The sequence below is a fragment of the Salvelinus namaycush genome, chromosome 2 (genome assembly GCF_016432855.1).
Source record: "Salvelinus namaycush isolate Seneca chromosome 2, SaNama_1.0, whole genome shotgun sequence".
NCBI classification, from domain to species: Eukaryota; Metazoa; Chordata; class Actinopteri; order Salmoniformes; family Salmonidae; genus Salvelinus; species Salvelinus namaycush.
Genome location: NC_052308.1, coordinates 17,196,483 through 17,219,377, shown reverse-complemented (window position 1 = coordinate 17,219,377; position 22,895 = coordinate 17,196,483). Strand labels below are relative to the sequence as shown.

Here is a 22,895-nt window from a genome sequence, read left to right as displayed (position 1 = left end):
CCTGTAAACAGTAGCTATAAAACGTGATTGAGTAGCCTGCATAGATTTCATGACTAGAAGCTCAAAAGACGAAAACGTCGTTTTTTTTGTGTAAATTGAAATTTGCTATCGTAAATGTTAGCAACACCTCCGCCTTTGCGGGATGCACGGGGGGGATATGGTCACGAGTGTAACCAGGAGGTGAGGCCTCATTTAACACAGTAAATTCATCAGGCTTAAGCCATGTTTCAGTCAGCCAATCACATCAAGATTATGATCAGTGATTAGTTAATTGACTATAACTGCCTTGGAAGTGAGGGATCTAACATTAAGTAGCCCTATTTTGAGATTTGAGGTAACACGATCACTTTCAATAATGGCAGGAATGGAGGAGGTCTTTATTCTAGTGAGATTGCTAAGGCGAACACCGCCATGTTTAGTTTTGCCCAACCTAGGTCGAGGCACAGACACGGTCTCAATGGGGATAGCTGAGCTGACTACACTGACTGTGCTAGTGGCACAGTATAAATGAAAGCGTGTCAGTTTGTCAGTTTCACGAGGTTGCAGTAAAAACATGTTCAACTACATTAGACATTGACTCGAATCTAGGTTGTGCCTTTAGATTTCACTCAGACTTCTCAAACCCAACACCCTGGGCTAGTCGGCTTGTTTCGCAAGCGTTCCCGGATGTTGCGCCTCTGGGTTTTGAAACTGTGGTTAAGGCAAAGATATTTAAGCAATAAGGACCGAGGGGGTGTGGTACATGGCCAATATACCACGGCTAAGGGCTGTTCCTCAGCATGATCAACGTCGAGTGCCTGGACACAGCCCTTAACTGTGGTATATTGGCCATATATCACAAACCCCAGAGGTGCCTTATTGCCATTATAAACTGTTTACCAATGGAATTCGAGCAGTAAAAACAAGTGTTTTGTCATACCGTGGTATACGGTCTGATACACCACGGCTGTCAGCCAATCAGCATTCAGGGCTCAAAACACCCAGTTTATAATTATAACTAACCCCTTTTGTCCCAAGGATCCCGAATAGCACTAAAATAGTTATTTAAATCAGCGGAGAACGACTGCCCCCTCTCATTGAAGCCACGAAAGGCCGACTGCAGGCATTTTTTGCAGAAAACAGGATCTCCCACTATAGTGAGTGGGAAAATGGCAATATTTGTATTAAATCATGGTAACAATTATTGCTTCTATTACACCAGATGCATGTCCTTGAACCAATTTTTATTTTAAATCACACACAGAAGAGGTACTGGGGCGGCAGGTAGCCTAGTAACCGAAAGGTTGCTAGATCGAATCCCCGAGCTGACAAGGTCATTCTGCCCCTGAACAAGGCAGTTAACCCACTGTTCCTAGAACATCAATGTAAAGAAGAATTTGTTCTTAACTGAATTGCCTAGTTAAATAAAGGTTAAATGAAATAATTTAGTAGCAAATGGCAGCCTGCAGTACCCCGGTCAGCCTTCAACTTGAAATACTCAAGGAGAGGGAGCAGCACTAAGCTAGCCTGCAACGTCACTTCCTGGAGTTGTTCAAACTGCGAAACCTGGAACAACACTTGTGGATCTGGAAAGCATAGACAAATTCTGAAGGTGCTGGTGTGTTCCAGCAAGGTAGTTGAATTACAATCTAGAAATCACCTTGTATTCATCCCAAATAACTACCGTACTCATATCTGAATGTGGTCAAGGTCAGAAAATCTCTGCAGCATCTCGCTCTGGTCGATCCCCTCAAACTGCATTACTTGCGTTCCATCCTGTGTAAAGTCTGGATATTCCATACTATGTAACCACTTGATGACTTCGTAACTCACTGAACGAGGCAGCAATTTATATACGTTTCAGTACCTGCTAGAATGTGTAACTTTACCGAAGCACCAGGTGCTTCCTGAGACAAACACTTCTCCAGGTGTGATCTCAAATATTCTGGTTAGTATGACTAAATGCGACGACATGGATCGTAAGACTACCTGCTGGAACGCACCCAATGAGTACTTATTTGGGATGTTAGGTGATTCATAAAACTGTGATTTTGCAGTGCTGTACCCAATCCCATTGAATGCCAATGTTGTAAAATTATTTGGAACATCTGAAAGGTAGCAATTCTAATAGAAATGCTGCAGTATATTATCTGGGATCTCTTCTCCCAGATGTGCTTACCAGGCACTAGCCAGAACTGTTCCGACCCAGTAAATACATCTGAACCTTTCAGGTCAGAACAAAGGAGACTGATTGGCTGAGTATCCTTTGTTGTTCAACGCGACGTGCCATTCCAAAATGGCTACGGCATTCCGAACTGAGATCCAGACAGACAGAAATAGGTAACACAGACACGTCACCGGGACTATAAAGCTGAAGCATCTTTTAGAACGTTCTCAGCACCAAATGTGGTAGTGAGAGGAAGTCAAGCGGCGGGTGGTGGGAGAGGATGGAATTAGTTTGTGCACTTCAGAGGCATTCCCTAACGGAAATATGCAAATACATGCTACAACGCGCCAATACTATTTCGCTAGCTTGTGCTCGACTTTGCCTACCTTCTTGCTTGTTCTGCCCACTATGCTTAATTTGCTCTCACTGTAAACGACGCAGATGAACTATATTGGGTTACTTATACATCTCTTTGGTTCAGATATATTTTCTGCCTAAATTCCAGGTCAAACAGTTCTCGCTAACTAGGCGCCAACCGTTGTCCTGCAGAAGTCACTGTGGAGTACAGTGTAGGCCTACTTGATTGTAGCTGGATAAAGTTAACTCAGAGATAGTTAAAGGACGCAACATTATATCTGTCCCATTATGGCTTCTGAGAGCATGGGCAGCGCCATTGAGGCCTTCTCCATTTTGAAGTAGTCAATTTTAATTTACTACTTCTATGAGTTGGTAAACAAATTGAAAGGGTGCATACTGCCACCTAGAATGTGTTGTTTGAACAGGTATAAATCCAAGGTTGGCGGTTTACTGCCAATGTTTGCTCATAAATATATTTCATTGGCTGATCGCACCTGATGACCTGGATGGAATTATGTGATCCTTCCTTACTGAAGTTACACTCCACTGTAGTGGATGAGAGGAAACCTCTGCAGAGGGCATTCACATACAGTCTGCAGAAATGCAAGTCTGTGTCTACCATTGCCTTTGATCACATTTCAGATTATTTCTAATTTTGACAGACTGGAAACCAGTAATGGTATTTGAAATCTAGAATGGAGCTGACAAAGACCAGCTTTATCAAATCAGCTTTGATATCAAATACTTAATGGATAGGATTTCATTGGTAGCTGCAGGTATGGGATGACCTAATCTTGGAGAGACTAGGGTTAACCCATAGAGATGGACTAGTGCCCAGAAGTCTGTTTTAGCATTGGAAATGCCATTGAGGACTTTAACCAGTTTGAAGGGGTCCAACTGGGTGCTGATTTCCTATGGGTTAATTACCTACATCTGAATCAGAGATCACATGAGCATTACATAGGAATGCTGGCAAATGTCATAAGGCTATTTAAGACATGCAAGATATGACTTGTCCTGCCACAATCATGCCCCATCTTACATCGTGCTCAGCTAGTTCATTACAATATTTCCTCACTCTAATACAGGGTATAAAATACGGTCAATCTCCGTCGAGGAAAAGTTTGTCGTTAATTCGCTTTTCAACCAAGTTGCATGAATGGAGAACTGGCAACTCTTATTAGAAAAGGTTCAATAATAGATGCTAATTGTTCTAGTTAACTTCATTGGTCCTCCAAGAGTTGCTTATATACACAAAAAGTATGTGGACACCCCTTCAAATGAATGGATTCTGTTTTTTCAGCCACACCATTTTCTGACAGGTGTATAAAAGAGTACACAGCCATGTAATCTCCATAGACAAACATTGGCAGTAGAACACCCTTCCTGAGGAGCTTAGTGACATTCAACGTGGCACTGTCATAGGACGCCACCTTTCCAACAAGTCAGTTCGTCAAATTTCTGCCCTGCTAGAGCTGCTCATCAACTGTAAGTGCTGTTATTGTGAAGTGGAAACGTCTAGGAGAAACAACGGCTCAGCCGCAAAGTGGTAGGCCACACAAGCTGCCTGCCGAATGCCAACTGTAAAGTTGGGTGGAGGAGGAATAATGGTCTGGGGCTGTTTTTCATGGTTCAGGCTCATTAGTTCCAGTGATGGGAAATCTTAATACTACAGCATACCATGACATTCTAGACGATTCTGTGCTTCCAACTTTGTGGCATACAGTTTGGGGAAGGCCGTTTCCTGTTTCTGCATGACAATGCCCACGTGCACAAAGCGAGGTCCATACAGAAATGGTTTCGGTGTGAGATCGGTGTGGAAGAACTTGACTGGCCTGCACGGAGCCCTGACCTCAACCCCATCGAACACCTTTGGGATGAATTGGAACGTCGACTGCAAGCCAGGTCTAATCACCCAACATCAGTGATTGACCTCACTAATGCTCTTGTTGCTGAATGGAAGCAAGTCCCTACAGCAATGTCTCAACATCTAGTGGAAAGCCTTCCCTCTTAGAAGAGTGGAGGCTGTTATAGCAACAAAGTGGGGCCCAACTCCATATTAATGCCCATGATTCTAGAATGAGATGCTCGACGAGCAGGTGTTCACATACTTTTGGTAATGTATCTTTTACAATTCCTATACTGTAGTCTCATTTTAGAGATGACACTTAACACAAAATTCACTTTCCACTTCAGACTGCAATGTTAAAACCAAGTTAAAAAAATATCTTCTTGTAGTGCAAACATCACCACTCAACAAAATAACCACCATTGATTGCATTTGCTATGTTTTTTTAAATACCTTTTTTTGTCTTTAATGTATTTACAAGCTTTTAATTTGCTCTGTAGGTCTGAAGTATTACAAGCGCTTCATGTTCAGCAACCCATTGCATTTGCTTTTTAAACTTGCGTTTTGCTTATTTCATTTGAATGCATCTATTGTTCATTGTTGTTTATTTATGTTCATGTGATGTTCTTTTGTGGACTGATTTGCATTGCTTCTTGAATGCATACCGCTGCCTCTTGGGAAGTTTATGTACATATCACATAGATCAAGCCAAAGCAGAGGAGACACTTCCTGTGAATAATCACTGATAACCAGTGACGTCTTATGACGTTAGTTGTCCCTGTGCATTCACTCTCTGCCTTCCCCTACATTCCAAAATAACTTTTTACCCTGTTTTCAACCAAACAACATGGAATCCAGGGAGGCTATTTATTTCACAATTATTATTGTTATTATAATTAATATTGTTATTTCTATTCATCATCAATGTTCTCCTCATTGTGAGCATCTGCAAATGTTAAATAAACGTCCATATTTGCAGTCCTTAAAAAAATAATAAATTAAAGAGTCCGGAACCTATGTATCTTTTAGTCTCTTCTTAAAAAGTAACAAAAGAAAAGTAAGTTAAAATTTAAAACAAAAATATTTTCTATGTATAATACAGGTATTTAGTGCTTCCGCCATTAGAATTCAAACTCAAAATGGCGGCATGTCTCAGAACCATACCGCAGAAAAAAATTCCAGCCGTATACATGTCATTCTGCCCGCACGCATTTTGTAGGTTTGTCCGTTTGTTCTGCTACGAGGATGCAGTTATTCTATGTAGCAACAGCTGTCCTGGAGGCTTGCAGCGGTCACCTGCTCCCTTGTCAATTATCCTCCGACTCTTCCTCGGCCTCCCTCAGCCAGGTGAAGAAAGCGGTTACAGACTTGAGAGCCACACCTTTGCCCAGCTGCTCTGCGGGGTCCTTGCTGGTCTCCCACTTGTAAAAAGCGTCCTCCGAGATGACGTCCTCGTCATACAGACAGTCAAAGAACATCCGGAGCAGGTCTGGAGAGACAGAGACAAAAGGGCTATAATAACCAAATCCCATGGCTTAAAGCTAGAATCCTTAATTGAATGTTTTGGTAAAAAGCTGAGGGATGGGCCTGGAGAAATGTAACCACTCAAATTCATAGACAAAGCAAGGACTAACCATCCATGATATCAACATTTGAGTGGTTAAATTCAAAGATTTAACAATGTTACATTCGCACCACCCGATGTCACAGGAAGGCCATAAAGATCATCAAGGACAACAACCACCCGAGCCACTGCCTGTTCACCCCGCTATCACCCAGAAGGCGAGGTCAGTACAGGTGCATCAAAGCAGGGACCGAGAGACTGAAAAACAGCTTCTATCTCAAGGCCACCAGACTGTTAAACAGCCACCACTAACATTTAGTGGCCGCTGCCAACATACTGACTCAACTCCAGCCACTTTAATAATGGGAATTGATGGAAATTATGTAAAAATGTATCACTAGCCACTTTAAACAATGCCACTTAATATAATGTTTACATACCCTACATTACTCATCTCATATGTATATACTGTACTGTATATCATCCACTGCATCTTGCCATCTTTATGTAACACATGTATCACTAGCCACTTTAAACTATGCCACTTTATGTTTACATACCCTACATTACTCATCTCATATGTATAGACTGTACACTATACCATCTACTGCATCTTGCCTATGCCGTTCCGTACCATCACTCATTCATATATCTTTATGTACATATTCTTTATCCCATTACACTTGTGTGTACAAGGTAGTAGTTGTGGAATTGTTAGGTTAGATTACTTGTTGGTTATTACTGCAGTCGGAACTAGAAGCACAAGCATTTCGCTACACTCGCATTAACATCTGCTAACCATGTGTATGTGACAAATAAAATTTGATTTGCATGGTTTACAAACATTGGAGTAAAACAAGCTTATTTCGGGTTCTGATGGGGTACGATAATTAAACTAAGCTCATGAGGGATTTATAAGATATATTATTAAAGAATAACATTTTATTTATACATTTTTATTTAACTAGGTAAATGGGTATATATATCATTCATTTATAAGTCAAAAAATGGATGTAGCAACTAAGGATTCTAACTTTAAATGAGTCTGTTTTCATAGTAAGTTCATGAAGACATTTTTATATAATAGCAATGGCTGCATGAAATAAAACCATAAAAGGATGTCTTCAGGGCGGCAGGTAGCCTAGCATATAGAGCGTAGGGTCAATAACAGAAAGGTTGCTGGTTCAGATACCTGAGCCGACAAGGTGAAAAATCTGTCGTTGGGCCCTTGAGAAAAGGCACGTAAGCCCAATTTGATCCAGGGGCGCCGTAAAACCAAACAATTTACGGCCCTGATCTGGTGTATGTGACAAAAAAACATTTTAGTTTTGTCAAGAATAAAAAAGTAAATGTAAAATGGTTCTGTGCAGGGCAGGAGACAGAACCGTGCTTATATCTCTATAGTGAATCTTCAGGTTTAACGTTCTAAGTGGGATGTTACTTACTAGGAGGCTGATCCAGTGTGACTATCAGCGCCTGAAGTGCATAAAGTGCTTGTAGCTGTCGCTCAGTGTCTGAGTTAAGGTACTTGAGTAATACAGGCAATCTCCTCTGAATGATGGCTACGTCCACTCGACAGGAAGTGTTTTCATCTACACAAGAAACAAAGATGGAGAAAATGATTGAACTGCTCTAGCTATATAATATATACAAAACAATGGACTGTCCCTAGCTAAAAGAATGACAGCTTACCTTTCACCGCTGCCTTACACACAGCAGTCATCAGAGCTCTCAGGAACGGAGACGAGCTCATCTGAGATTCATCTAGATTTGCCTGGGATGTGGCGGACAACAGTGGAGCACAAAGGAGCTCCAGTTAGACAAGGGAAAGCGGCACGATATCAGTGCCTTTATCTCTGACACTTGACTTGAAATATGTAACACTATGTATTTATAATCCAATATGTGTATGACAAAGCCAAACGTGGCTGTGCTGGGCTGTGTGGTGGGCTTTTAATGTTACAGTTCGTACCTCTACCCAGTCAAAGATCTGCTCATCACTGGCCATGTCCTCCAGCAGGAGTCTCTCCAGCTGCCGGTTGAGCACCCCGGGGGACAATTCCGTCGCAGAGAGGGCTGGGCTGGAGCACTCCGCCACAGTGAACTGGAGCTTCTGACAGGAGGAGGGGAGACGGAGAGGAGAGAAGGTTTAGATTGCTGTGAAACCGTTTGTTGGGATGCCTCCATGCCGTAATACAATGTGTCTCTCTCACTAACCTGCTGTGAGATGAAATCCTGGACGTCCTCTTCCTCTGGCAGGAAGTCACTCCAGCTGAGGCCCGACTTTCTCCACAAGGTGCCTACTTTCCTATGGCTCTGTGTGGGAGACAGACAGGACAACATGTCAGAACCCTGGCATACAATAGTTAATGGGTTTGCTGACTTGATATGCACTTGGTAACTCACTTGCACCCCGACAAAAGTCATGCTAAAATATCCGACAGCTATATTAACAAGATGCTGTGTGAAATTCTCTCAGGTCAGAAGAGCTAAAGGGGTAAAACATTCTTTCAGAAATATTAGAGAAAAAAATAACTAGAGGAGTAAAACCCACACAATGTAACTTACCATTTGTTTGCATAGTATGTGCAGTATTTCAGAAAATAAGACCCCAGCTCTTCCAACAGGAAGTAAAGGTTTGCTTAATTCACTGTGGACAAAGAGAAAAGCATTAGATGTCTCCAGCGGTTCCATCCCACCCAACTGTTTTCCTTCATATCACAGTTTACAGAAAGCACGGAATGGAGGTGTGAGAGCCAACATCAACACTCCATAATGAAAGAACTGCGATAGCAACAAGTAGCAATCCTTGACAGAGGGAACAAAATGGGGTACATTTTACTCATCTTGCAGACTATGTGAGATCTGAATAAATGTGGGTTGCATGTGGACTGATCTGATCAGATAAGATATGTTGATGCAATAGTAACACCCTCTTTATCCCCATAGCTTTACAGGGAGATAACAATACAATATTGTTGTGCTGTAGAGTAGCAGTGTTACCTAAAGAGCTCTCTCATAGAGAAGCCCCCATCTCTCAACACAGGGCTGAGCAGCTCAGCCAGATACAGCCAGATATGGGGAATGTCAATGGCCATGTCGTCCGCCAGTTCAAGGGTGTCAGCAAACCTGAAGGAAACACAGATATTCTGATGAGACAGCCATTTTAGTTACAGGACAGTTGTTCGATGACACAGCTTGAATGAGAGCAGACGGATATGTAGGCAGGCTGACCCTTTGAAGAACTGGGGCTTGGGCAGGGTGCCCTGCTGCACTAACTGGAAGAGGAGCTGGCCCATGTGGTCCCGTGTGATCTGACTGCGCTCCAGGGTGGACTCCACCCCCACACGAACAAACACGTGGAGCTGAGAGGACAGGTCCAGCTCGTTCACACACTGCACAGCCTCCTACAGAGAATACAAACACACATCTTGGTGTTACAAACTTCCTGTAGAGAGTAAAATACAAAAGCATGCACATACAGTATGCAGCATTATTAAAGAAGACCGGGCACAGATTAAGCACCATCAAATGGAAAGAATATGACAAAAGAAAATCATTGTGACAAGCGAGCACATACAGTAACAGTCAAAAGTTAGTACACACCTACTCATTCCAGGGTTTCTTTATTTAAAAAAAAACTATTTTCTACATTGTAGAATAATATTGAAGACATCAAAACTATGAAATATCACATATGGAATCATGTAGTAACCAAAAAAATGTTAAGCAAATCAAAATCTATTTTATATTTGAGATTCTTCAAAGTAGCCACCCTTTGCCTTTGACAGCTTTGCACACTCTTTCTGAGAGTTTGTGCAAACCCACAGTTTCATCGCTGTCCGGGTGGCTGGTCTCAGACAATCCCGCAGTGAAGAAGCCGGATATGGAGATCCTGGGCTGGCATGGTTACATGTGGTCTGCGGTTGTGAGGATGGTTAGACATACTGCCAAGTTCTCTAAAACGACGTTGGATGTAGCTTATGGTAGAGAAATTAACATTCAATTCTCTGGCAACAGCTTTGGTGGACATTCCTGCAGTCAGCATGCCAATTGCACGCTCCCTCAAAACTTGAATCATCCGTGGCATTGTGTTGTGTGACAAAACTGCACGTTAGAGTGACCTTTTATTGTTCCCAGCACAAGGTGCATCTGTGTAATAATTATGCTGTTTAATCAGCTTCTTGATATGCCACAGTGGTCAGGTGGCTGGATTATCTTGGCAAAGGCGAAATGCTCACTACCAGGTATGTAAACAAATTTGTGCACAAAATTTGAGTGAAATAAGCTTTTTGTGCATTTTTTTATTTTTATGGATGCCAATTAGCTGCTGCAAAGGCAGCATCTACAATTCCTGATGTCCAGCAAAATTAAGGCAGTTATATAATTTTAAAAACTTTACAATACATTCATAACAGATTTCACAACACACTAAGTGTGTGCCTTCAGGTCCCTACTCCACTGCCACATATCTACAACACAAAATCTATGTGTACGTGTGTACGTGTGTATAGTGCATATGTTATCATGTGTGTGTTTTCAAATATAATTATTTTAGTTTTTGAAATACTTAGGACTAACTTATTCCTTGCCACCCATTCTGAAACTAACTGCAGCTCTTTTAAGTGTTGCAGTCATTTCAGTCGCCGTAGTAGCTGACGTGTATAGTGTTGAGTCATCCGCATACATAGACACACTGGCAAAGCCAGTGGCATGTTGTTAGTAAAGATTGAAAAAAGTAAGGGGCCTAGACAGTTGCCCTGAGAAATTCCTGATTTTATCTGTATTATGTTGGAGGCTTCCATTAAAGAACACCCTCTGTGTTTTGTTAGACAGTTAACTTGTAATCCACAATATAGCAGAGGGTGTAAAGCCATAGCAAGTTTTTACAGCAGCAGACTATGATCGATAATGCCAAAAGCCGCACTGAAGTTCAACAAAACAAACTCCCCCCAATTTTTATCATAAATTTCTCTCAGCCAATCAGTAATTTGTGTAAGTGCTGTGCTTGTTGAGTGTCCTTCCCTATAAGCATGCTGAAATGCTGTTGTCAATTTGTTTACTGTAAAATAGCATTGTATCTGGTCAAACACCATTTCCCCCCAAACTTTACTAAGGGTTGGTAACAGGCTGATTGGTTGACTTGAGCCAGTAAAGAGGGCTTTACTATTCTTAGGTAGCAGAATGACTTTTGCTTCACTCCAGGCCAGAGGGCACACACTTTCTAGTAGGCTTCAAATGAAGATATGGCAAATAGGAGTGGCAATATCATCCGCTATTATCCATCCAAGTTGTCAGACCCTGGTGGCTTGTCATTGTTGATAGACAATTTTTTCACCTCTTCCACTCACACACTAATTCTTGTCTTTCATAATTTGGTCAGATATACTTGGATGTGTAGTGTCAGCGTGTTTTGCTGGCATGTCCTGCCTAAGTTTGCTAATCTTGACAATGAAAAAAGAACTATTAAAGTAGTTGGCAATATCAGTGGGTTTTGTGATGAATGAGCCATCTGATTCAATGAATGATGGAGCCGAGTTTGCCTTTTTACCCAAAATGTAATTTACTTCTCCAGACAAAGAGGACTCCATTGGAAAACTCATCTGGGACTAACTTCGTTAGCTTGATGGCTAACGTTAGCATCCATTACCATTTCTGGGATCTTTTAATTCAGCTCATGAAACCAACACTTTACATGTTGCATTTATATTTTTGTTCAGTATAAATAGATAAGCTAGCTATAGTCTTAGCCATGTAACAAGACTGCATAGCTAGATTGATTGTGTTGAGTTTCCCCAAGCAATTTACTTTTTTTTTTCTCTCAAAATATTGGGTCAGTGAAACTGAAACAGTTCATCCCCTGAATGGATGGAGGCAGCAAAGAAATGTACTAGCTGTGATTTACAACCTGATAGCAATATTTAATAGACTATGTAGCGATTTTTTGGTGAATTGTATTAAGCATCCATTTAATTCTGCTAACAATGCCTTACTCTATGTAATGGAATTTTGAGTCAAATAAAACCTCTTATAAAGTTGGTTTTGAAGCATTAACTGCGAATTTGATATTTTAGACCGATATTATGATTATCTGTGTTTAAAGCAGTTCAAATGGTGTCAGTTCCACTTTAAATGACTGTACCTTATAGTCGTTGATGTGCAAGAACTCGTCAATGATAGCTTTGGACTTCCTCTCCATCTCCTCCTCAGAGAGGGCAGGTCTGTCTGGAGACTGGGCAACCACAGGCTCTGCTTTCACTGCAGGGGGAAACAACATTGTTACAAGAGCACTCCCCTGCTAGAGAGAGAGTGTGTGTGTGTCCACTGACTCTGTGTGTTTAGTCATTGTATGTCTCTAGAACTGGGTTTTGTTGCCTTACCAGGCTCCCTGGCTCTGCTGCACTCTGGCTCAGTCTTGTCCTCGCTGACGCTGAGCCTCCTGATGCTCTCCAGCTCTCTGCGGGGCTCCTCGGGACTCAGGGCCGGGCTCGCCAGCAGCTCTTTGGCACTGACGCCTCGAACGAAGGAACCAGGCCGCAACGGGGCGGAGCTCGAGGGCTTCTCGATTCGCTCTCTCCCTGCACTGCTTCGACTGAGGGAGGAGAAAACACACACAACACAAATGTTTTGCCTCAAAATAAGATGTTCAGAGACCAAATCCATTTTACAAGTTTCAAAATGTGATCATTACCTGCCCAAGGTTCTTCTAGTGTCATACTCTGGGTTTTGTGCAGGTGGGGTGGTGGGTTGAGATGGGGTGGACTGGAGTGCAGAATACCGGTTTAAACTGGCGCCACCACCACCAGCCCGGGATAATTCTGATGGGAGACAAGATGAAGCAGCAGACATTACATTTCAACCAGAACACAATTACAGCTAATTCAACTGGATCACCAATGTGTGTGTGAGACACGGTATGTCTCCTCACCGGAGTCACTGGCTTTGGCCCCTCCACTGCTGCCCTTCATCCAGTTGAGTGAGGCCCGTGGTCCTAGTTGGATCTTCTCATCCATCTGAGGCTAGACAGGATGATGACAGACAGAAACAGTTCACCTTCCAATACACATATCATGTGATCTGGGCCTACAATGCAATAATGACTACAATCTCTGAGAATGGAGAGCTGCCTCATACATCATTGGTACTGACACACAGAGGACTGTCTGGGTTTCTAACATCTTTCCTCCAACAGGGGGTGCCATGCTCCAGTATGCAAGGCTTTGTGTGGTTGTACCACAACTATCCAGCATGTGGACATGTATTATTTCACCACTAGTACAATATCATGAGGACAGGGATGTGTGCCACATAGAAGTATTAATGAAGAACCACAGGATTCCTATAAGTGAGAAAATAGCTGATGCGGTGTAATGTCTACAGTACAGCACAGTAGTGTTTCATCTACTAGTTGGCATTGTATGGCAGTTGGGAAGACCATGCACCTACTCAAGTGTAAAATAGAATACACTTAAACACCAGTGAACCTCCATGGTAAACCATCCAAAAGAGGAAGTAAAAAGTTGAGGTCTACAGGTGTTTTTGGGGCTGACCTTGGAGATCTTGGGGATCTTGGTGGGGTCGATGGTCCTGCTGTTCTTGGTCATGGGCACAGTGTTCCAGGTCTCCTCTCTCTGCTGCACACGCTGCTCCCTCTGCTGTTCTCTCTGCTGCTCTCTCTGCTGCTGCTCTGGAGGACAGAGGGAACACACGGGGGATGAGATGTTAATGGGTTTATTAAAAGACAACTCAAATAGTGACAACATCAACTCCTCATGCCCCAGGCTTGAGAGAATACAATGGGGTGAGTTGACAGGTGGGAGAGAGTAGGGGAGCCTTCTGTCCACTGTGGGCCACTGTAGCATCTCTGAGTCTGCAAGTTATGGGGAGGGGATTCCAGTGTGGCTGTAAGCCTTAAAGAGGATTTAGCCCATGGGCCTGGCTGACCTGGCCTTCTCTTGGTGTCTTTGGAGAGCAGCTGCTGGTGCACCTTCCTCTGCTCCTCCTGCTCTTCGATCTTGGCCTCTTTGTGGATCTGCTCGATGGTCTTGGGTCCCTGGTCAGCTCTCCTGGACACCCAGTTGTGCTGGAGAAAAAGAGCAGTGTTAGACCTACGCAAGGAGTTTCCTCAGAGAAACAATCTGGTGTTTTGAATTAGTGAACTGTGTACAACATAATTGGCCAACAGTCACATAGCCCCAATGGCACAGTAGTATTGTGTGGAGGGCTGTGCAGAATGTTTAATTCTATGCTCAAATCTCACTGATTAGAATCTCACCGATTGTTTTCTTCCTCAGATCTAATTATTGGTGTGCTCAGGGAGCCTGCGTGAAATGGAGGTACTGAAAATGAGCATTCTGATTCACTGTAATGGAAAATGCATCCTCACCGAGCTGGGCAGAACACACACGCAAATCTCAAGAATGCATGCATGCACAAATCCCCACCGCTCCCGCCCCACCAACACAGAGGGAGACGCACACACAACTTACCAATCGGAGATCTATCACGTCTTGCAGCATAAACCGTATCCGAGACGATGTCTTCCGCTCCTTGACAATTTTCTCCATCTGATTGAAATACTGATCCATGCGAGGCTATGACAAGAAAGAGAGAAATTAAGGGTCAATGCAAAGTGGTGTATTAATACAACATTTTCACGATTCACTCCAGTGGACAGCCAGACGCTCTCAATTAATTTCACTCCACTCCATTAAGCAATTCAATGTGCACTTTATTTCTTGGAACAATAATTTTGATATACACTGAACAAAAATATAAAACACAACATGCAATTTCAAAGATTTTACTGAGTTACAATTTGAAAACGTTGATCCAGAGCATCCCAAACATGCTCAATAATTGACATGTCTGGTGAGTATGCAGACCATGGAAGAACTGGGACATTTTCAGCTTCCAGGAATTGTGTACAGATCCTTGCGACATGTGGCTGTGGTTTATCATGCTGAAACATGTTATGGTGGCGGATGAATGGCAAGACAATGGGCCTCAGGATCTCATTGCATTCAAATTGCCATTGATAAAATTCAATTGTGTTCATTGTCCGTGGCTCATGCCTGCCCATACCATAACCCCACCGTCACCATGGAGCACCCCACTCACAACATTGACATCAGCAAACTGCTTGCCCACATTACGCTGTCTGCCCAGTACAGTTGAAACCGGGATTCATCAGTGACGTGCACACTTCTCCAGCGTGCCAGTGGCAACCGAAGGTTAACATTTTCCCACTGAAGTCGGTTACGACGTCAAACTGCAGTCAGGTCAAGACCCTGGTGAGGACGACGAACACACAAATGAGCTTCCCTGAGACGGTTTCTGAAGGTTTGTGCAGAAATTCTTCAGTTGTGCAAACCCACAGTTTCATCAGCTGTCCGGGTTGCTGGTCTCAGACGATCCCGCAGGTAAAGAAGCCGGATGTGGCGGTCCTGGGCTGGCGTGGTTACACGGGGTCTGCGGTTGTGAGGCCGTTCGGACGTACTGCCAAATTCTCTAAAATGATGTTGGAGGTGGCTTATGGTAGAGAAATAAACATTCAATTATTTGGCAACAGCTCTGGTGGACATTCCTTCAGTCAGCATGTCAATTGCAAGCTCCCTCAAAACTTGAGACATCTGTGGCATTGTTTTGTGAAAAAACTGCACTTGTTAGTGGTCTTTTTTTGTGCACCTGTGTAATGATCATGCTTTAATCAGCTTCTTGATATGCCACACCTGTCAGGTGGATGGATTATTTTGGCAAAAGCTCACTAACATGGATGTAAACAAATTTGTGCACAAAAAAATAAGTTTTTTGTGCATATGGAACATTTCTGGGATCTTTAGACTTTACAGTGAAATACTTTACTTACGAGACCATTCCCAACAGTGCAGTTAAAAAGTGAGACATATATTTGCTAAATAAAAAATAAATATTAACACAAAAACATTAACAAGACTATTTACAAGGAGAACCAGGGGTAATACAGTATGTACATGTTGGTAGGGGTAAAAGTGACTAGGCAAATCAGGATATATAATAAACAGAGTAACAGCAGCGTATGTGAAGTGTGTAAGTGTGTTTGTGTGCGCCGTCAATATGGATGCGTGTGTGTTGCAGTGTCAGCGTATTATGAGTGAGGACCAGAGTCTTAAAACTCTGGCAGAGCCCAAAAGGGAGAACACTTCTGTACATGTCTAGGAGCCATTCCTTTGGCCAGCAGCAGGTTAAAACAGGCCAGAAAACAGCAGACAAGAGGGAACAGTGAGATGTCTTCAACCATGTCTCTTCACCCACATCCCTGCAGCCCTCAGAGGCATCCCCATACCACCAGCTGGAATTCATTTAAGCTCCCTCCTCTCCCCTGCCCTCTCCAGCCCATCCCTATGGCTCACCTTGGCCTTCTCAAAGTCCAGGTCTTTGCCAATGGTGGTGAGCAGCCTGCACAGGCACTCCAGCGATTCCTCGTCATGGTTCTTCAGCAGCTTGACCACACAGTCGTGCATGATGGCCTCTGTCAGCATCTTGAGTTTGAACAGCTCCCCGATGAACCTGATATTTCCTATGGAGCGCCGGCGGGCCTTGTCCTTGGCCTCCTCCAGCTCCAACCGTAGTCTCTCTTGATCACTGGACTGGAAAGGAGATGGAGAGTAGATTGTCAGACCTAACAGCAAACCCCACATTAACTATTCAACTAACATCAGTAACTGACTGGATCCCATAGAGTTCTCTGCTCTGTATTCCCCTACTAGGGACAGTAGGTGACAGACCGGTTGGTGATCTGGGTAGTGTGTGTTTGTCAGGTGATCTGGGTACCTGTGCAGAGTCGAGCTCCTTCTGTTTCCTCTCAAACACTACGTCGTCCACCTTGTCCCGCTCAAACTCCTTCTGACAGCGGTTGAGCAGAAGCTTACGGAAGTTCACTGTGGTGTTGGGTTTGTCCGTCATGGGCACTTTGAGCTGGAGAGCAACCGAGATAAGTAACAATTTGGTTAGAGGGGAAGAAATATGGGGGAAACACTTTGAATTGAACGGGAGATGGTGTCGAAAGAGTGAAAAGGGGGGCAGAAATATACATTTAGGGACATTTTGCTGAATGTGTATGAGGCTTTAGAGGACCCATGCATATACAGATTATATTTTGATGTTGGCTAGCAGCATTCAGAGGAACCACAAGTAATCATGTCTGAACGATAAAGAACTGAGCATAACATACCGTGGTGAGGCAGCGGCACATGTTCCCGTAGGCCACAGAGAAGCCGGGCTCATCGATGGCCTTCTCAAAGACCAGGTCGATGACGCCTTTGAGGCGCTCCTCCGTGTCGATGGTAAGGTCCGTCACCTGCTTCATCAGCTGGTTGAACATCTGAGGCGTCAGTTTGTTGAGGATGCTGCGCACCTTCCGGAAGAGCTCCTGACACGGCAACAACATCCTCATCATTTATTGAGGTGAACATTCATTCACTCACACTTCATCTTCGGTCTCTTGACAACTCCTTGATCACAACATTTCTTTCCTGTGTGGAGCGACTGCTGAAGAAACTCATAATATCTTGTAGTTGAGTAGGGTGTGTGTTTTTGACTGTGTGGTTGTGTCTGATGAAAGGTTGGGCTCATCCTACCTGTGTTGTAATGACCTCAGGGTCGTCTGATGGCCCCGCCTTCTTCATGCCAGGTTTCCAGGCGTTCTCGGCCTTCTTCAGCTGCACCTCGTCGTTTGCCGACACGTTCAGGATAATCTTCCTGGGCGGGGGCCGCCGGGCACCCCCCCCCATGTTCATCATCTGCTGGAGGACAGAGAGGAGACAGCACAACTCGTCACTTCTGCAGTTCACTACCAACAAAACACAATATCGCCAAGACTCCTCAGATAAGGGATTGGGTTGTGCGCTGATGTTCAATTCACGACTTTGGGAAATGACTCATCTTTAGCAAACCAACAAGAGCTGCAAATAATTCCCCATGATTCATTTATCTCACTATGATACCAGCCCAACAATCTTGTTTGTTACCATACCAGAAGACTATGGGGGAAATTAAACGCACAAGGTAATATTCTGTGAGTGCGTGTGAGAGAGAAAGATGAGAAACACAAAGACAAGAGACATTATTTGAGAGAAAGAAGGGTGTTGTGTTGGTGTCAGGTGGAGGAGTAGTAATTACGTGTGTGTGACTCACTGCAGCGCCGCCGCGTCCTCCACTCATCTGCCTGCCAAAGTCAGCGAAGGCAGGTGTGAAGTCAGGGCCACGAGAGATCACCCTGGATTCCACCGCCCGTGATGGCAGCTTGTTTTGGTTTATCTGCAGACACACAGGGAGCGAGATGGTGAGCTGACAGACCAGCAGGGGGAGCAGTGATTCTCTAACACTGTGGGCCTAGCCATAGAGGAAAAGCAGTGGCTGTATAATCCAAATCAAATAATGTTTCACTGTCACATACCTCGGATAGGTGCAATAATGAATATGATAATATAATGATCAATATGGTGAAACCACTACCAAGCCCATCAGAGGGAAAGGTAGTGTTACTACCATATTGCATATACCCATCAACTCTTTCAGATCTACATGAAGTGCCTGAGGTAGGGGCTGGGAGTTGTTTCTGGCCTACCACTGGGGAGAAAGACTGGCCAGACCCCCCTCCCTTAGGTCTATCCCACTGGTTTTTACTGAGCGGTGGTGGATTCTCAATAACAGTCCTAGATCACCACCAACTTCGTATGTTGTTTTGTGTTTCAGCTATGCTTTCGATAAATTATGTTTAAACACATTTTGTGACTGGCACAGTGAGTGAAGTCGGAACCAGATGTGGAAGGAAGACTGAGGGGAACATTGTGGGGGAATGGAAGGGGGAGAACAACTACAGCTCTCTCAGCTGTCCTTGACTTCCCTTAGTACACTCCTCTAGCGAACATTTTCTCAGGGAGAAAAATATGACTCCTGGGACTGTACATCAATCATTGCCAGTCTTAATGCTCCTTTTCTGGGGCTGAATTATCAACACTGCCAAGTGTGACATAATGGCAATGTGATTTTAATCAAAACAGGATGTCTATGGGCTAGCCATTATAGGCTCCAACAGTATGTAGCTTATGTGGAGACGAGGGAGATTCATTTACCAGAAGCCTATCATTTCATGAATGACTATTAGACAATAGCTGAAAAAACCTATACATCTGGTCTTGTGCTTACTAAAAGGATCACATACGGCTACTCATACTATTTGTTCTATATAAATAAATAAATAAATAAATAATCCCTGTACTTGAAAGAAAAGCCCTTTTCAAAAGCAACTTACTTTGCTAACATCTTACACTATCAATTTATAGTCCTGAATATTTACTGAACCACTGTGGGGTTTAGGGGCTTGCTCACAACTCATTCTGTCCACTAGGCTGAAGCTATGCTCAGACCACTCACACACACACACCTTGTCCAGAACTACGTCACTGATCTGAGGTAGCCCGTCTGGCTTCTGTGTACAGGCAGCCATGAACTGGAAGCCCAGCAGGAAGTCCCGGTTGTACTGGCGCTTCCCGTTGGTCTCCGGCAGATCTAAGGAAACAACGAGAGGAAGAAAACAGCCCTGCTCATCTCATACTGTGCAAAGGTTGTATGACTTGATTGTGAAAACGAAGTGAAAAACACAAATGAAACTGAGGCTAATAACTGCCCTCCTACCTTCCTGGAAGAGGTCTGGGGGTGCTCCTGTAGAGCCCTCCTTGTCCCCAGGGGTGGCCCCACTGTCACTGCTCTCTGTCTCCGAGGTGTGCCCAGCCCCGTTCCTCATGGGCTCCAGCTCAGCCTCCCCATTTTCCTCTGGGGCAGGGGGCTTCTCCTCTGCCTCCATGGCTAGAGGTGCTGCTGAGGGTGGGGGCGGGCTGCTGCTACTATGGGGCCTGGCGGGCTGCAGGGCCTGGTCTCCAGCAGCCTCCTCCACAGGCTTGAGCTCGTCCTGGGGGAGGCAAGGGAGGTAGAGGGGGTGAGATAGAGGGACAGAGTGGACTTCACACAGGGGGTTTGGAACACTGATCAAGATGGATAACTCCTTGCCGAGTCTTAGCTCTTCATTATAATCAGAGGGATAAAATCAACACTATGCATGCCAGTCTCTCTTGGCTAAGAGTTGAGGAACGACTGACTGCATCGCTTCTGGTTTTTGTAAAGAAACATTAATGTGTTGGAAATCCCAAATTGTTTCCATAGTCAACTTACACCCCCCCCCCCCCAACAGGGGTCTTTTCATAGTCCCCAGGTCAGAATCAAATTAAAGGAAATGTACAGTATTATACAGAGCCATGATTGAATGGAACCTCCATCTCATATAGCACAAGTGAACATGAAACCTGGTTAAAAAACAAAGCAACACCTCACAGAACAACGCCTCTCCCCCATGTGGCCTACTTTTTGTGTGCATGTATTAACATGTATGTGTAACTGATCGATGTACACCAGGCTGTGTGTGTGGAGTGGAGCTGGAACGTGCCCAATTTGACTGGAGCGCGGAGCGAGTTTCCCAAAGGCTGGAGTGTCAGCCTTCTCACCTGCTCCAATTTCGCTCCAGTAGCACTTACTTCACGAGCTCAGGACATGCCCGGCCCAGCATGCATTTGTAGTCTACTTGTGTGCTGCTATAGCCCCTTGCTATAGCTACTGTCATGTAGTTTAAAGAAACTGAAACGACACACGTGCAAAATCAAAGTGACTTACAAAGATGAGGATTGTAGCAAAGTATTAAAAACAAAAAAAATCTGATCTCTTAAAAGTTTCTCTTTAATGTTCATTCTATTATCTACACAATAGGCTATCATTGATTTTGGCCCAATATGCCTGACATATTACCTCTTTCAATGAGAGGTTGGAAAGAGATGTGGAGCGTCAGAACGTTGTGTAAGCACTGCTCCGTGAGCGACGAGCGGGATATCTAATCACTCACACACACATGTTTTTAAATGTGTGTAAATCGTTATTTTGTCTGTAATGTATTTTTTGATGCATGTTGAACCCCAGTAAGACTAGCTGTCGCCATTGGCGGCGGCTAATGGGGATTATAATAAAAATCAACAAAATCAGACGATAACACTTCAAATCATTAATAACATCTAATGTTATTTATAGGGTTGCACATTTTGGGGAATATTCAGAGGTGGAAACTTTTTGTGGGAACTAACAGGAATATATGCAAATTAATATAAATACCATTTAAATGCAGATGTTTTTTGCATTGGATATATTTACCAAATCAAATGGAGACAGAAGCAAACCTTTTACCTTTTAAGTAGAAATAATTGCTAATGATTAAATCCTTCCAATAGAAATAAAAAAAGCTGTTTAGTCACGAATTGAACCTTAATTAAATGAGTCGACTCTTCACATGGGATGATTTCACTGAACAATAAAAGGGAATATTGAATGATCCCCAATGATCCATCGCATCTCCCAAAAACATTTAACATACATCTGTAATACGATATTCTAGAAACTAAAGCTTTGGTTGTCTTCCTCTCAGGCTTCCATGTCTTCTCCCTGGACCTCCTCAATGTCTACCTCTTGAACATCAAACTCTGAGACCTCATCTTCACTGTCACTTTCCAACTTTGTTGAGGATGGCTCGTTGTTAGGCTCAAAAAGCCTCAAATTTGCCCGGATGGCCACCAATTTTTCAACCCTTGTATTGGTCAGCCTGTTCCGTGCTTTGGTCTGTGTGTTCCCAAACAAGGGCCAGGTGCCTACTGAGGTGGCTGATGTTGGTGGGATTTGGAGGATGATTGAGGCAACAGGGGAAAGAGCCTCAGCTTCACAAAGTCCCTTCCACCAGGTGGCTGATGAGATGTGTTGGCACGACTGCCATATTGCATCTCCATCCCAAAGCACTTGCTTGGAAGTGTACATCGCCAGACTGCCAAGAACCTTGCCCTCGTTCATGCCAAGGTGGTGAGACATTGTAGTGATGACACCATAGGCCTTGTTGATCTCTGCACCAGACAGGATGCTCTTGCCAGCATACTTGGGGTCCAACATGTACGCTGCAACGTGTATGGGCTTCAGGCAGAAGTCTTCATGCTTTTTGATGTATTTCAGAACTGCAGTTTCCTCTGCTTGGAGCAAAGGTGAAGTGGGCAGGGCAGTATGGAGTCTGAACATCAGACAGGATGGCATTGTCTCCCGCAATCCGTGCAATGGCTACTGCTATAGGTTTCAGGCTGCTTACCACTCTCTCCCAAAATACATCATCCAATAGGATCCTCTTGATGGGGCTGTCCATATCGGCAGACTGTGATATGGCCATTTATTGGAGAGACTCCTTCCCCTCCAGGAGACTGTGAAACATGATGACAACACCACCCCAACGGGTGGTGCTCTTATTCTTCTCACTTTGCTTGGTGAGGTAGATTGCTGCTTTAACTTGATGACCCTTCACATACCTAACCATTTCCTTGGCTCTCTTGTAGAGTGTGTCCATTGTTTTCAGTGCCATGATGTTTTTGAGGAGCAGATTCAATGCATGAGCAGCACAGCCAATGGGTGTGATGTGAGGGTAGGACTCCTCCACTTTAGACCAAACAGCCTTCATGTTCGCAGCATTGTCTGTCACCAGTGCAAATACCTTCTGTGGTCCAAGGTCATTGATGACTGCCTTCAGCTCATGTGCAATGTAGAGACCGGTGTGTCTGTTGTCCCTTGTGTCTGTGCTCTTGTAGAATACTGGTTGAGGGGTGGAGATGTAGTTAATTATTCCTTGTCCATGAACATTCGACCACCCATCAGAGATGATTGCAATACATTCTGCTTTCTCTATGACTTGCTTGACCTTCACTTGAACTCTGTTGAACTCTACATCCAGCAAATTAGTAGAGGGGGGTATGCTGGGTGAAGAACATTCAGAAATCTCTTCCAATACACATTGCCTGTGAGCATCAGAGGTGAACCAGTTGCATACACAGTTCGAGCTAGACATTCATCAGCATTTCTCTGACAACGTT

General features: G+C 43.9%; 1 protein-coding gene across 13 annotated transcripts in view; it reads right to left on the bottom strand.

Annotated features, from left to right (window-relative positions):
• Nucleotides 1-4,792: 4,792 nt before the first annotated feature.
• The window catches only part of LOC120059491 (eukaryotic translation initiation factor 4 gamma 3-like), a 63,565-nt gene continuing 45,462 nt past the window's right edge, over nucleotides 4,793-22,895 (bottom strand). For 10 of the 13 annotated variants that reach the window (XM_039008597.1, XM_039008613.1, XM_039008622.1 and 7 more), the window contains 22 exons: nucleotides 19,594-19,867; nucleotides 19,343-19,467; nucleotides 18,076-18,213; nucleotides 17,535-17,699; nucleotides 17,129-17,326; nucleotides 16,729-16,872; nucleotides 16,308-16,544; nucleotides 14,406-14,510; nucleotides 13,861-13,999; nucleotides 13,467-13,603; nucleotides 12,845-12,935; nucleotides 12,608-12,734; nucleotides 12,297-12,508; nucleotides 12,059-12,174; nucleotides 9,151-9,323; nucleotides 8,920-9,045; nucleotides 8,485-8,566; nucleotides 8,134-8,232; nucleotides 7,889-8,029; nucleotides 7,609-7,690; nucleotides 7,362-7,508; nucleotides 4,793-5,841 (listed from right to left, as the gene is read on the bottom strand). In XM_039008597.1, coding sequence (XP_038864525.1) covers nucleotides 5,660-5,841; nucleotides 7,362-7,508; nucleotides 7,609-7,690; nucleotides 7,889-8,029; nucleotides 8,134-8,232; nucleotides 8,485-8,566; nucleotides 8,920-9,045; nucleotides 9,151-9,323; nucleotides 12,059-12,174; nucleotides 12,297-12,508; nucleotides 12,608-12,734; nucleotides 12,845-12,935; nucleotides 13,467-13,603; nucleotides 13,861-13,999; nucleotides 14,406-14,510; nucleotides 16,308-16,544; nucleotides 16,729-16,872; nucleotides 17,129-17,326; nucleotides 17,535-17,699; nucleotides 18,076-18,213; nucleotides 19,343-19,467; nucleotides 19,594-19,867 — 3,240 coding nt within the window. In that variant the 3' untranslated portion in view covers nucleotides 4,793-5,659. The remainder of the gene's footprint in view (nucleotides 5,842-7,361; nucleotides 7,509-7,608; nucleotides 7,691-7,888; nucleotides 8,030-8,133; nucleotides 8,233-8,484; nucleotides 8,567-8,919; nucleotides 9,046-9,150; nucleotides 9,324-12,058; nucleotides 12,175-12,296; nucleotides 12,509-12,607; nucleotides 12,735-12,844; nucleotides 12,936-13,466; nucleotides 13,604-13,860; nucleotides 14,000-14,405; nucleotides 14,511-16,307; nucleotides 16,545-16,728; nucleotides 16,873-17,128; nucleotides 17,327-17,534; nucleotides 17,700-18,075; nucleotides 18,214-19,342; nucleotides 19,468-19,593; nucleotides 19,868-22,895) is intronic. The other 3 variants (XM_039008605.1, XM_039008639.1, XM_039008646.1) reach the window with 3 other exon arrangements.